Source organism: Mytilus galloprovincialis, chromosome 4 (assembly GCF_965363235.1).
Source record: "Mytilus galloprovincialis chromosome 4, xbMytGall1.hap1.1, whole genome shotgun sequence".
Lineage (NCBI taxonomy): Eukaryota > Metazoa > Mollusca > Bivalvia > Mytilida > Mytilidae > Mytilus > Mytilus galloprovincialis.
In genome coordinates, this window is record NC_134841.1 from 2118950 (window position 1) to 2134747 (window position 15798).

Genomic DNA, 15798 nt, shown 5'->3' on the forward strand with positions numbered 1-15798 from the left:
TTCCTTTAACGACATAACGTAATTAAAATGTTTAGCTGATTTTACAGATTATTTCCCTGTAGTGTTAGGTACCACTTTAATTGGTAACTTTAAGTATGTCAATTGCAATCTTTTCAATGTGTTTAAAAAGTCATAAAAAAAAGGCCAGGAAAAAGTTCATTATGATCATCACAAAAGAAACTTTTTTTAAACTTTACAACATTTGCCAATAATAAATGCCTGGACTACCTGTGACTTACCTGAAAGGTTTTTGCATCACAGCAGGATTAACTGTACTAACAGGTTTTGTAGAAGACGGGATGAATCCTTTGTTAACATTGGAAGACGGAACAGCATTATTACGATGAAGCGCTGATGTAGTTGTTGAGGTGACAAGGTTTGTTGGAGGTTGGCGTGTAGGCACAGGTACTGGCGCAGAAAGGTTTGCTGGAGGTTGGCGTGTAGGCACAGGTACTGGTGCAGCAAGGTTTGTTGGAGGTTGTCGTTGAGGCACTGGTGCTGGTGCAGCCACAGGCATCGGAGAAACCACAGTTGGTTTAGGTTTATTTTGGTTTATTGCACTAATTGTTGGAGATGGTTTGGGATGGGATGTTTCAAGTTCTCGTTTTGGATTTTTAATTATGTGTTTGACCCTTTTACTAATATTTGGTCCACTGTGTTTGATTTCCTGGGTTCTGAAATAAGAAAAAGATGCAAATATGCAGAATCTTTCATTATGATATTACAAAGACATGGTCTGAATCCTCTAAATGGAAAAGTTTACCTTATGAAGTGAATAACAAAACCCTAATCCATTTATTACAGAAATCAAACATTTAACCCTTTTTAGCACCTTCTGAGCATGCTTATTAATATATTAGTATGTTGGGTAAAAATTAATCATTCTGTGAGTATTGCATGGCAATACATAGTCCCCTACTGGTTAAAAATTCATTATATTGGAATAAATTCTAACTTGATCTATAACTTGTTATGGTGTAAACTATATAATAGATATCAAGTCTTCAAGCATGACCAAAAAAAAAGTTGAAAACTAATTTCTCAAGTGAATTTTCTAAGTCCAAGGACCATAACTCTGCACAAAATCATCAGACCGGAACAATATTCAAACTTGAACAGTAACTTGTCATGATAAAAATATATACCCATTATCAAATCAATATCTTCAAGAATGACAAAAAAAGGTGTGGAAAACTGATTATTTTCGTAAATTTTCTTAGTCCAAGGACCATAACTCTGCACAAAATCATCATACCATAACAAAATTCAAACTTGATCTGTAACTTGCCATGAGAAAACAATCAACCAAATTTCAAATCAATATCTTCAAGCATGAAGAAAAAAACCTGTGGAAAACTGATTTGCAAGAATGATGGATGGACAGACAAGACAGACAGACAGATCCGAACACCTGTGAAAACCGAAACAAAACGCAAAGTCCTGTGGGTATTCGGTTTGTACAGGTTTCACTGAATTGTCTTTCTTGATACAGTTAATGTCATCATTAAAGCATCCGTACAAAAACAAGGAAACTAGCTGACAAGTATCTACCGGTTTATGTAATCATACACAATTATTGCAGTTTATATATCTAATAGTTCCCATCTACCGGTTTATGTAATCATACACAATTATTGCAGTTTATATATCTAATAGTTCACATCTACCGGTTTATGTAATCATACACAACAAGTGAAACTGCGAGCTACTGCTCACTGATGATACCCCCGCCGCAAGTGGATAATATTAATAGTGTAAAAATATGCAAGTGTTCGGTAAACAGGAAGTTGTCGAGTGATGAATCTGAAAACGCATCACACGGTATAGCTGACTTATATAAATCCTGAAACCAAATTTCAGAAATCCTTGTATTGTAGTTCCTGAGAAAAATGTGACGAAAATTTTCAACTTGGCTGTCATGTGTAAAATCATACAAGTGTTCGGTAAACAGGAAGTTGTCTAGTGATGAATCTGAAAACGCATCACACGGTATGGCTGACATATATAAATGTTGATACCAAATTACAGAAAGGGTGGATGTGTAGTTCCTGAGAAAAATGTGACGAAAATTTTCAACTTGGCTATCATGTGTAAAATCATACAAGTGTTCGGTAAACAGGAAGTTGTCAAGTGATGAATCTGAAAACGCATCACACGGTATGGCTGACATATATAAATGTTGATACCAAATTACAGAAAGGGTGGTTGTGTAGTTCCTGAGAAAAATGTGACGAAAGTTTCATGGGACGGACTGACGGACTGACGGACGGACGGACGGACGGACAGACAGAGGTAAAACAGTATACCCCCCCTTTTTTAAAGCGGGGGTATAATTATTGCAGTTTATATATCTAATAGTTCACACAAGAGTTCACACGCTGAAATGTCTCGCCTTCTATACTAATCATTGATCTTATGTTGATAGTCCTAAGTATAAAGCTTTATTACAACTGTCACATAAACTTAACATTAACCAAGATAACTAAACAAAGACCAATGAACCTTGAAAATGAGGTCAAGGTCAGATGAACCATGCCAGGCAGACATGTACAGCTAACAATGCTCCCATACAACATATATAGTTGACCTATTACTTATAGTTTCAGAAAATAGACCAAAACACAACCAGATGCTCCGCAGGGCGCAGCTTTATACGACCGCAGAGGTTGAACCCTGAACGGTTGGGGCAAGTATGGACACAACATTCAAGCTGGATTCAGCTCTAAATTTGGATTGTGATTAAATAGTTGACACAGCATAGGTTTCTGACACAGAATGAATGTGGTCTAATGAACTTAAAAAAAAATGTTTGCCTTTGAGCAATTCACTATGCTGTTGAATATTAATCCTCTCAAAAAAATGTTTGAAGAAATTTTCTTTTTATTTATGAAATCTGAAATGAAAAAAATTGACCCTCCAATTTTTTTTTCACATCCCCCTTTCCCTTATTTTAAAACTGATCTCAATTCAAATTTCTAATGAAGTTTGCAACAATAACTACTCATTTAAATACATCATAAAATATTAAAATGTAAAAAAAGTGCTTGTTATCACTGAATGGTAAAGATTGTTTTAATCTATCAGTTGGTAGTAAAAGTGAATATACATTGTATATTGTATAAAACAATGATTTAAGTTGATTCAACTACTATTCTGGACAAAGAAAGATAACTCCAATTGAAATCCAATTGGAATTTCTTGCTATTGCACAATATTGTGCAATTAGATATTTCTTGCTATTGTGGAATACTGTGCAATTGAAAATATTTGCTATTGCACAATACTGTGCAATTGAAGATTTCTTGCTATTGCACAATACTGTGCAATTGAAGATTTCTTGCTATTGCTGAATACTGTGCAATTGAAAATTTCTTGCTATTGCACAATACTTAATATAATAATTTTGGATCCTGATTTGGACCAACTTGAAAACTGGGCCCATAATCAAAAATCTAAGTACATGTTTAGATTCAGCATATCACAGAGGCCCAATAATTCAATTTTTGTTAAAATCAAACTTAGTTTAATTTTGGACCCTTTGGACGTTAATGTAAACCAATTTTAAAACGGGACCAAAAATTAAGAATCTACATACACAGTTAGATTTGGCATATCAAAGAACCCCAATTATTCAATTTTTGATGAAATCAAACAAAGTTTAATTTTGGACCCCGATTTGGACCAACTTGAAAACTGGGCCAATAATAAAAAATCTAAGTACGTTTTTAGATTCAGCATATCAAAGAACCCCAAGGATTCAATTTTTGTTAAAATCAAACTAAGTTTAATTTTGGACCCTTTGGACCTTAATGTAGACCAATTTGAAAACGGGACCAAAAATTAAGAATCTATATACACAGTTAGATTCGGCATATCAAAGAACCCCAATTATTCAATTTTTGATTAAATCAAACAAAGTTTAAATCCGGACCCTTTGGGCCCTTTATTCCTAAACTGTTGGGACCAAAACTATACTAAAGTTATGGTGCGAAAACCAAAAAAAATGCTTATTTGGGTCCCTTTTTGGCCCCTAATTCCTAAACTGTTGGGACCTAAACTCCCAAAATCAATACCAACCTTCCTTTTGTGGTCATAAACATTGTGTTTAAATTTCATTGATTTCTATTTACTTAAACTAAAGTTATTGTGCGAAAACCAAGAATAATGCTTATTTGGGCCCTTTTTTGGCCCCTAATTCCTAAACTGTTTGAACCAAAACTCCCAAAATCAATCCCAACCTTTCTTTTGTGGTCATAAACCTTATGTCAAAATTTCATAGATTTCTATTTACTTATACTAAAGTAATAGTGCGAAAACCAAGAAAATGCTTATTTGGGCCCTTTTTGGCCCCTAATTCCTAAAATGTTGGGACTAAAACTCCCAAAATCAATCCCAACCTTCCTTTTGTGGTCATAAACCTTGTGTTAAAATTTCATAGATTTCTATTCACTTTTACTAAAGTTAGAGTGCGAAAACTAAAAGTATTCGGACGACGACGCCAACGTGATAGCAATATACGACGAAAAATTTTTCAAATTTTGCGGTCGTATAAAAACTTAACACTGTGCAATGAACCGTGAAAATGAGGTCAAGGTCAAATAAAACCTGCGCGACTGACATAAAGATCATAAAATATTTCCATACACCAAATATAGTTGACCTATGGCATATAGTATTAGATAAAAAGACCAAAACTCAAAAACTTAACTTTGACCACTGAACCATGAAAATGAGGTCAAGGTCACATGACATCTGGCCACTAGACATGTACACCTTACAATCATTCCATACAACAAATATAGTAGACCTATTGCATATAGTATGAGAAAAACAGACCAAAACACAAAAATTTAACTATAACCACTGAACCATGAAAATGAGGTCAAGGTCAGATACCACCTGCCAGTTGGACATGTACACTTTACAGTCCTTCCATACACCAAATATACTAGCCCTATTGCTTATAGTATCTGAGATATGGACATGACCACCAAAACTTAACCTTATTCACTGATCCATGAAATGAGGTTGAGGTCAAGTCAAAACTGTCTGACAGACATGAGGACCTTGCAAGGTACGCACACATCAAATATAGTTATCCTATTACTTATAATAAGAGAGAATTCAACATCACAAAAAATCTGAACTTTTTTTTCAAGTGGTCACTGAACCATGAAAATGAGGTCAAGGACATTGGACATGTTACTGATGGAAACTTCGTAACATGAGGCATCTATATACAAAGTATGAAGCATCCAGGTCTTCTACCTTCTAAAATATAAAGCTTTTAAGTTAGCTAACGCCGCCGCCGGATCACTATCCCTATGTCGAGCTTTCTGCAACAAAAGTTGCAGGCTCGACAAAAATGACAATATTTATATTCTATTTAATTTTTCCTGAGTATTGACAAAAAAATTGGCATTAATGCAACATCAGATTTGTATTTTCGCATCCAAAAATCAACATTTTTTACATTTTCTAGCAAAATATAATGTGGAAATCAATATTCTATTTTCTATCTTGAAATTTTACACATTGCATTCTTTCTTAACTCAAAAGTTTAATATCCAATTTTATAAAGATCATATTAATTGATTTTTAAACGTGATAATTTGAGAACCTTTAATAAAAAAAAGAAGGAAATAACCCCCAAACTCTAGCAATTTTTGTTAACTGATATTAGTTTATATGTCACTAGTATTCAATAGTCCATATACGTCCTCCATAAACAGTTTATATGTCACTAGTATTCAATAGTCCATATACGTCCTCCATTAACAGTTTATATGTCACTAGTATTCAATAGTCCATATACGTCCTCCATAAACAGTTTATATGTCACTAGTATTCAATAGTCCATATACATCCTCCATAAACAGTTTATATGTCACTAGTATTCAATAGTCCATATACGTCCTCCATAAACAGTTTATATGTCACTAGTATTCAATAGTCCATATACGTCCTCCATTAACAGTTTATATGTCACTAGTATTCAATAGTCCATATACGTCCTCCATAAACAGTTTATATGTCACTAGTATTCAATAGTCCATATACATCCTCCATAAACAGTTTATATGTCACTAGTATTCAATAGTCCATATACGTCCTCCATTAACAGTTTATATGTCACTAGTATTCAATAGTCCATATACGTCCTCCATTAACAGTTTATATGTCACTAGTATTCAATAGTCCATATACGTCCTCCATAAACAGTTTATATGTCACTAGTATTCAATAGTCCATATACGTCCTCCATTAACAGTTTATATGTCACTAGTATTCAATAGTCCATATACGTCCTCCATAAACAGTTTATATGTCACTAGTATTCAATAGTCCATATACATCCTCCATAAACAGTTTATATGTCACTAGTATTCAATAGTCCATATATGTCCTCCATTAACAGTTTATATGTCACTAGATTCAATAGTCCATATACGTCCTCCATTAACAGTTTATATGTCACTAGTATTCAATAGTCCATATACGTCCTCCATTAACAGTTTATATGTCACTAGTATTCAATAGTCCATATACGTCCTCCATAAACAGTTTATATGTCACTAGTATTCAACAGTTTATATGTCACTAGTATTCAATAGTTCATATACGTCCTCCATAAACAGTTTATATGTCACTAGTATTCAATAGTCCATATACGTCCTCCATAAACAGCTAACAAAGTGCTTTATCAAACTTTAAGCCTTATTCAGTTATTGCCTATATTTCATGTCTGGGTTGTAAAATTCCATTGACCACAGCATAAAATATGTTCTATTTCATGGTTTTTTTCCAAAGGAGAATTTCGACCAAATATTGACAGAAGTACAAAAATTAATTGATAGTTTTATGAACTTATCACAAAGGAATTATAATTTGTATAGCTAATATCTAAATCAGAAATATCATTGATATTCACCAGTGATTTAAGCCAACTATTTGTCATTTAAATATCATTGTTTCTATCAATAAAGCACAGATGTGCTATATGTAACAAAATCGGTTAATTGAAGTTCAGTTCTCTGTCATGTTCAGACATCAACAATATATTCTACTCCTTTCGTTGGCAATGCCTGTGTGATAGTCTTTAAATCGATGATTACAGCTTGTCTAATATCATATATTGTAACTTTTAATGGGTTACGTTTTTGTACTGTTTACAAGAATTATCATAAACTTCTCTGATGGAACACAAAAAGCCAAAACTATTAATTTATTTGAGCAACTTTAAATAAAAAAGTTTCTGATACCAATGCACACAGAATTTAAACCCGATCACAGAACGAGGTAAACAGAATCTTGGAACAGCTGCTTTAGCTGAGAGGCAAACTTTTGTATGTGACATGCAACAACAGAAAAGTCCAGCATTGAACACCTGATCTTAGAATGATCAAATTTCATAAATCCCATTTTTGAACACTTGACAAGAAATCAGAATAAAGTGATTTTTTGTTGAAGTTGAAAAAGAAAGATGTGTGATAAAATTATTCAGTTACAGACAGTTATCAAAACCAGAACTGATAAACCCAATGAACTATAACCTCACACAAGGCTACAAAAAGTCAAATACAAACAGCTGAAAGCTATTTCCAAGAAGAGAGCAATCAATAGGCCATTTAAAATTGAAGCACCTTGTACAAACTTACTTGTTCAATTCAATACATCTGTGTGCACGTATGACAAGTGAACAGAAAAAATATATAAGAAACAACCTTCAATTGGTTATTTCACCTGGATAGCTGTCTAAAATGACCATTAAACCAATATACCCTATCATCTCTAACTTGTTTACATAGCAAAACCCTTTTCAATGGAAGTTGGCCAAATCTTTTTCAACGATAACTTATCATACTGTTACTGTTAAGGACTATGTCTACTACGATACAAAGTAATCATAAAAACTTTATTAAAGGACTATAATGCGTAGTTTTCTACAATATTTAAAAAAAATCAGGACAAAATATAAATTGAGTCAATTAGCCTATCAAAGATATTTTAGCTCAATTTTTATAAATATTACATGCAACGGAAATAGGACATGAGATAAAGGAGAATAATTAGACAAGAACAATACTATAAATCAGTTGTTGTTTTATTTTTACAGGTTTATTATCAAAGTCATAACAGTGTATCAAAGGGGAAAGATTTATTGTCAGTGAGGGACATTATAATACATGTACTTGTTAATTCAAAGAGTTAATATATGACTGACATGTTCCACATGGTACAAATCACTATACAAGGAAAAACGTATAAATCATAAAACATATCTATGTAATTACATAATTGATGACCTCATAATACACAATATATATGTACAACTAGTAAAAAACCTAATTCAACTTTGAACTCTATAAGTTACACTTCAGGCCGTTGTGACAAACTTGTACCTTCGAACACCATAAGGTCCTATTAGCCCAGTGGTTTAAGAAAAGGTCTAATTAGGTCTTGCACAATTTGTTTTTATCAAAAGTCAACTTATGATATTAATTGTCAAGCTGAATGATAACCATCAAAGGATCATCCCCGCAATTTTTTCATTTTTTAATGGAATGCATAATTTGGTGCTTTTTTTTACCCTGTGTGATACTATTATTGGTTGCTTTTTTGGCTGAATGAAAATAACAATCTCTAGATGACACGCTTTGATTTTGATGTCAGTGAAGTGAGTCAGTGGCAAGTTACCAAATTTTGGCACAAAATAGCCTAGTTTCATGAAAACATGCACAAGCATCGCCCAAAATCATTTCCTGTCAGCAAGTAGACAAACATAAAATACACATCCTGTGCAACAATCTTTTTGGGCGAGACTTGTGCTCCATTTTATTTCTTCAACATCTGTTGGATTTTACAGAATTTACTGTCTTTTCATTGTTGTATATATAACCAATGAATTGTACCTACTTTAAAATAGTATCACAATGTTTTTATAGGGTACCATGATTCAACATTCAATTCTGCAAATTTGAGAGAATTTCAAATAGAATTCATATGAGGGTCAATGTGACCAATCTTAAGTACTATTTTACCCCATTCCTATAAAATAGTCTTCCTTTCCTAACTTTACCCCATTCCTATAAACCTGTCATCCTTACCTAACTTTACAATATTCCTCTTGAGCACTTTTCATTTGTTCTCTGGTTTGTTGGAAAACATCACTAGTGCCTTTCACTGTCATTTTATTGGTCATAGAACCTTCAAGTACCATGTGGTTTCCATTGCTGTAAAATAATAATTATACACTCAAATGTAGTACAAAAAATAGGCCATTAATTCTATCTCTGTCCTCATACTTTATAGCAGTTCTTACTTTTAATTTGTTTGCTTCTGAAATGACTTATAGACAAAATAAAAACTAAAAAAAAAAAGTAAAACCAGTTCTAATTGATCCATAGAGAACACCCTGAACCATTGTGTCAAATTTTTCATATAAACAAGAATGTGTCCATAGTACACGAATGCCCCACTCGCACTATCATTTTCTATGTTCAGTGGACCGTGAAATTGGGGTCAAAACTTTAATTTGGAATTAAAATTAGAAAGATCATATCATAGGGAACATGTGTACTATGTTTCAAGTTGATGTAACTTTAACTTCATCAAAAACTACCTTGACCAAAAACTTTAACCTGAACTTCACACTATCATTTTCTATGTTCAGTGGACCATGAAATTGGGGTCAAAACTATAATTTGGCATTAAAATTAGAAAGATCATATCATGGGGAACAAGTGTACTAAGTTTCAAGTTGATTGGACTTCAACTTCTTCAAAAACTACCTTGACCAAAAACTTTAACCTGAAGCGGACGGACGAACGGAGGCACAGACGGACGGACGGACGGATGAACGGAGGCACAGACCAGAAAACATAATGCCCCTCTACTATCGTAGGTGGGGCATAAAAAAAACTAATTAATAATGTCAGTAATTGAAACCAAAACAATCTTTATGATCAAAAAGCGTTTCTACAGTTTCAAGGCTGTGTGAAATGTGAAAATCCTGTGATGTTTTGTCTCAGAAAACAAGATTTTTGTAAAATGATTTTACTGTCTAAACCTATCTAATTCTTGTAAATGGAGTTATTTGTTTTACTGTCTAAACCTATCTAATTCTTGTAAATGGAGTTATTTGTTTAAATTTTAAAGTGGAGTCTTGAAATGTGTTGCTTGTTATGTAATTTTATGTCTTGTATTATATAAACTATGCAACATTCAGACACAGCTCAGAGAAAGCAATGCTCCAACTATATGTTTACTTATTATTGGATGTAGTAGACCATGAATAAAACTTCATTCTTCATTGTTCTGGTTCTGTTCTAATTATTGTTACACTCTATATAACTTAAAAAGAACAAAATCATCACTTAGTCAGCAAATTCATTACCTACATGGCTACATCCTTTTTATAATTACATTTAATAGGTTCAACTTTTTTTTATTTTTTATTTGTGTAAGCATATATAGATATAGGAAGATGTGGTGTGAGTGCCAATGAGACAACTCTCCATCCAAATAACAATTTCAAAAAGTAAATATATTTCTCATTGAATTTCTACTTATATAATTCAAATAAGCATGCATCATAATCCTTATCAAATGAATATCGAATTTTGTCATACACTTAAGGTTTTTGCTATTTTTTGTTACATAAAACTAATTAAGATTTTATTACATTTTCATGACAGACAGCTTATATCTGAAATACATCATGTACATAGATAAAAATAGGAGCAACTATCTTGTGAAAAAAAAACCCAGCAAAGTCCTTGACTAAAAATATAAAATAATTGAAGTATATAAATGCAGGAGCCTCTGACCTTTGTTAGTCTTGTGTGATTTTTAATTTTAGTTAATTTATGTATTTCAGAGTTTAGTATGACATCCAATATCACTGGAGTAGTACACATTTTTGTTTAGGGGCCAGCTGAAGCACAACTCTGGGTGCAGGATTTTCTCAGTGTTGAAGACCCAATGGTGGCCTTCGGTTGTTTTCAACTCTTTGGTCAGGTTGTTTTCTCTTCAACACAGTCCTCATTTCCATTCTCCATTTTATTTGTATCTTGCTTTTGTTGTTGTTGTTTTTTATCAAATATTTGAACAGACTGAAGAACACACCATTGGTTTTAAAGATGAATGTCTCATCCTGTCGGTTTTTTATACATATGGGGTAGAATAATTATATTGTTTGAAATAGTGTCACATTCTGTATGTATGTGTCTGTCCCAATTCAGGAGCCTGTAATTCAGTGGTGGTCGTTTGTTTATACGTTACATATTTGTTTTTCATTCATTTTTTGTACATTAATTAGCTATATAGGCCATTAGTTTTCTCATTTGAATTGTTTTACATTGTCATATCAGCGCCTTTTATAGCTGACTATGCCGTATGGGCTTTGCTCATTGTTGAAGGTCGTACGGTGACCTAAAGTTGTTACTTTCTGTGTCATTTGGTATCTTGTGGACAGTTGTCTCATTGGCAATCATACTACATCTTCTTTTTTATATCAATACAAGTAAACACAAAATAAACTGATGTTCACAGTCCTAACTCCCTGGCTTGTTCATTATTATTAACCTCTACTCCTTGTAAAAGGTGAATACTAAACCAAATAACTCAATACCCAGTGGCAGCATGCATTCAAAACCACCATTTTACACTGACATAAATCAAGTTTAAACAAGAATGTGTGCCTAGTACACAGATGCCCCATCCGCCCTATCATTTTCTATGTTCAGTGGACCGTGAAAATATGGGAAAATCTCTAATTTGGCATTAAAATTAGAAAGATCATATCATAGGGAACATGTGTACTAAGTTTCAATTTGATTGGACTTCAACTTTATCAAAAACTACCTCGATCCAAAAAAATTTAACTTTAACTTGAAGCGGGACAGACGGATGAAAGGACTCGATTTATTATAGTGTTATCTCGATAAAACGAAACTGTTATATCGAGATCTCGGATTATTATATCGTTATCTCGATTTATTAAAACAATATCTCGGATTATTAAATCGTCATCTCGGTTAAATATATCGAGATCTCGATAAAACTATATGGACTGACGAACGAGCAGACCAGAAAACATAATGCCATAAATGGGGCATAATAAGGAGATGTGGTATGATTGGCAAAAGAAACTACTATCCCATCCCCATTCAGACCTACCTAGGAGCAGACTGCTGTACACAGTCATAACCTGGTTCTGATAAAGATGCTAAAGAAAACTGGAATGTTCTACTATCATCAGAGGATTTCTTTGGAATTGTAATGACCTGAAAAGTAAATTTACATGTATAATATATACATAAACAAAAATATAATTTTCTTGGATTCAACCAATACAAATAATTTGGTTATTTGTTTATTATGATATTGTTAAATATTGTCTTGATTGATTTACGTTGTTTTTGCCTCTTATTTCAGTTATTTGTGAAATTACAAACAAAGGCCTTGTATTTGTTACATAAAGTCATTATACAACAAAGGCCTTGACTCACTGATCTACATTGTTTTTTATGTCAACCCCATCAGATGGTGACAAACAGTTTTAGTATGAAAAATTTAACATGTTTGTTCTATGTTAGTCTTTATCCCATCTGTCACCATTTAGCACTCATTGGAGAAAGTCAACACAAATAAAAACACATTTTATTACACTAGAGCCTATCTTGCTCACCTGGAATATACAGATCAAAAGTTCATCTTTGAAAAGTATATAGATGGATGATAATGTTACGTAGGGCAATGAACTTTCTCCAGGTGAGCTGACAGGAGTATTTATTTGACTGTAACAGGTGTGTATAGACATTCATTAAGCTGATACTTGAGTGAAATACCATTCATTATATTAAATCATGATAAACATTTAAACAATTTACTTTCAGATCTTAATTGCTCATACTTGTGATATTTTGGGTGGAAAATAAATCAGATTATTTAACCATGGGACTAAATGTACACATACAAATTGTCAAGAAGTCATTCTCAACCTTTCTGAACCTTTCCATGATGATTTTGTGCAAGAATAGATGTAATTAAGCATAGATGTAATTACATCTATGTTGCAAGCTAAACAAAAATTATAATCTTAGAGAATGGTCAATTAATTTAAAGTAAAATTAGTAAAAAATGGACTAGGAAAAATTAAGATTGTGCATATGAAATACAAGTAGGGTACACAAATAATTCTACACCTAACATATCCTTATTTACTAGATGCAATTCAAAAATTTCCTGAACTACACCAACTTTCTTTGACAACAATTACTGTATATATCTGTTGTATGTCTGTCAACAACTAATTAAATATTACAGTCTATTGAGTTTGAGTGGGTTAATCTTTATAATAGTCATAATAATGTGCATTAATGGAGGCCACAGGAACAATTAACACACACACACTAATAGTCCTCTAATTACATTTTGAGTGGGACCTTTCAATAAACCTATCCCTACAAGAAGTCCAATTTAAATATGAATTATATTTCCGGGAATGAGACCAAAACATAGTGTTTAAATTCCACAGTAGGAGATCTAACACATGTCATAAAATACAAAATTTCACTGTTGACTGGTCATAGAGGAGAGTATAACTAAATAATCACATTTTATATATTTACCATATGTGAGTTGATTTGAAAAAGAATGCTATAATTATTTTATAACAATTATCCAAGGACAATGGTATATAAAAAACACTTGTCAACAGGTACATTAGAATATCTCATATTTATGCAACTGCATATCATAAATAAGAATTTCCTATTATGCAATTATAAATAGAATCAGCAGTTTATATTTTCCCTTGACATATATATATGAATTGAAGAACATATGGATATATGTAACCTACAAAGCTTTCAATAATTTTTTTTTTAAATCCCTGGTTAAACAGGAAAATGTGATGTATCAAAAAAAAGGAAAAAAAAAAAAGACTTAAGCAATCCATAAAAAACAAATAACCACAATACATCTTCATGTCAGGGTTAAAACTCTCAAAAAGTCAGAGAAACCCTTGATGATGAACTTAACAACTTTGTTTTGATCATACAAGGATTTTTTTTCCTGCTGTAGTTGACAAACCTTAAGTTAATCACCACTCTTCTTTACTATACTGTTTATCATGTATTGTTTGATATTTTCATCTCATCTTGTCATGTGTGTTTGTGTTATGTTATATGACTTTTGATGAACTTCTTTGTACCATTGTATCTTTATGGTGTTTAAGAAATAAAGAATCTTGAAATCTTGAATCTTGGATGTCATTGCCATCACATGTCAATCTCTTAATTATTAAGTAACATATTTGTGAGTGTTGAGTGACAATAAACAAATAATTATTTATGTCAAGTTTAAGTTGTTGTTTTATTTATCTTATACCAAACATTGACTATTTTAATTGAGTGCATGCCCTGCAGTGTGTTGCTGAATCATATCACATCATCTTTTTTTTATATCATATGCACAACATTATCAATGTATCATCAACATAAGGTCAAGGCCAGATAAACAATGCCAGACAGATATTTACTGGTTGATTCATAAAATGAGGTCTAGGTCAGTCAGGTGAACCCTGCCTGAAAGATAAGTGGAATTTGAAAAGATTTCATCAAATAAAATATGTTTCTTACTTCTCATAATAAGCCAGTATATCACAAGAAAGAATAAATTGGGAGTGTCCATGACGCCCCCTTTTAATTATATAACATTATAAAGGGACATAACTCAAAAGCTTTCTCACTTTCCCAACTTTAGCTAATCTTTTCTTATCCTAGAAAGCATCAGTAATACAAATGTACATGTATAATGATTCATAATATTTACATTTATATCCATTGCAAAAAAACAGACTTTTTAACAATCAATCTTCTGAACGAACAATATACACATTAAAATTGTTACATAGACTTGTGGTTCATTCTGCATAAATAAATAACTAGATCACAAACAAGTACATGCATAGCAAAGCATTTGTACAGGAAGAGAGGTTTTAGAGAATATTACAGATAAAATGTAATATTACATGGTTATTTTCTATCATGTACATGTACATGTATCTTGAGGGTTTAAACAGGAGGTCAACATATGGAAACCCTGATTAAATCCAATGACAGGTGAACAAACTAACAACAGGTGTAAAACAAAGGTCAAAATCCTGCCATATTAGGCTTAAAGTTTTATATCATATGTACTGTGACATTAGGACATCAAGCAAACTTTCAAAAATTATCATAGCAATGCATTCTTGTATATTATATATAAATATTTTTTTTCTTGAAAACTGTCTGCTTCACAAGTCGCAAAATAATAAGAAATCATGTATTGGACATTAATCACAAAATAATAAGTGCATCAAATGCAATTGATAATTAATTAGTTAGGTTTTAAATAATTGATCTCAAAATAATGATTGGAATTCAGTTTATTTTGCTTACCTTTCCTGAAATTGATTTGGGTTAATATCCGAATGTGTCCTAGTACATGAATACCCCACTGTACTATCATTTTCTATGTTCAGAGGACTGTGAAATTGGGGTTAAAACTAGGAAGATCATATCATAAGGAACTGACAAAATCACTTGCAATGTAATAACACAGTATATAAACAACCTTTAATCTGAACAATCAATGATGGATGTATATGTTACACCATGTCACAACTTTCATATCTAGAACATCAGTTTCACACCAAAAAAAATATTGAGATTATCTAAAAATTCTATGTTCAAACACATTTTTAAAAGTGAAATTAAATTTTGATTTGACCTATAATATTAATTATGT

The 15798-nt window shown here is 32.2% G+C and overlaps 1 protein-coding gene across 1 annotated transcript in view; it reads right to left on the bottom strand.

Annotated features, from left to right (window-relative positions):
* The window catches only part of LOC143071108 (RNA polymerase II elongation factor ELL-like), a 46127-nt gene that overhangs the window by 14320 nt on the left and 16009 nt on the right, over nt 1-15798 (bottom strand). Inside the window, exons 3-5 of the mRNA XM_076245203.1 lie at nt 12181-12287; nt 9108-9233; nt 240-674 (exon numbers count right to left, since the gene is read on the bottom strand). Coding sequence (XP_076101318.1) covers nt 240-674; nt 9108-9233; nt 12181-12287 — 668 coding nt within the window. The remainder of the gene's footprint in view (nt 1-239; nt 675-9107; nt 9234-12180; nt 12288-15798) is intronic.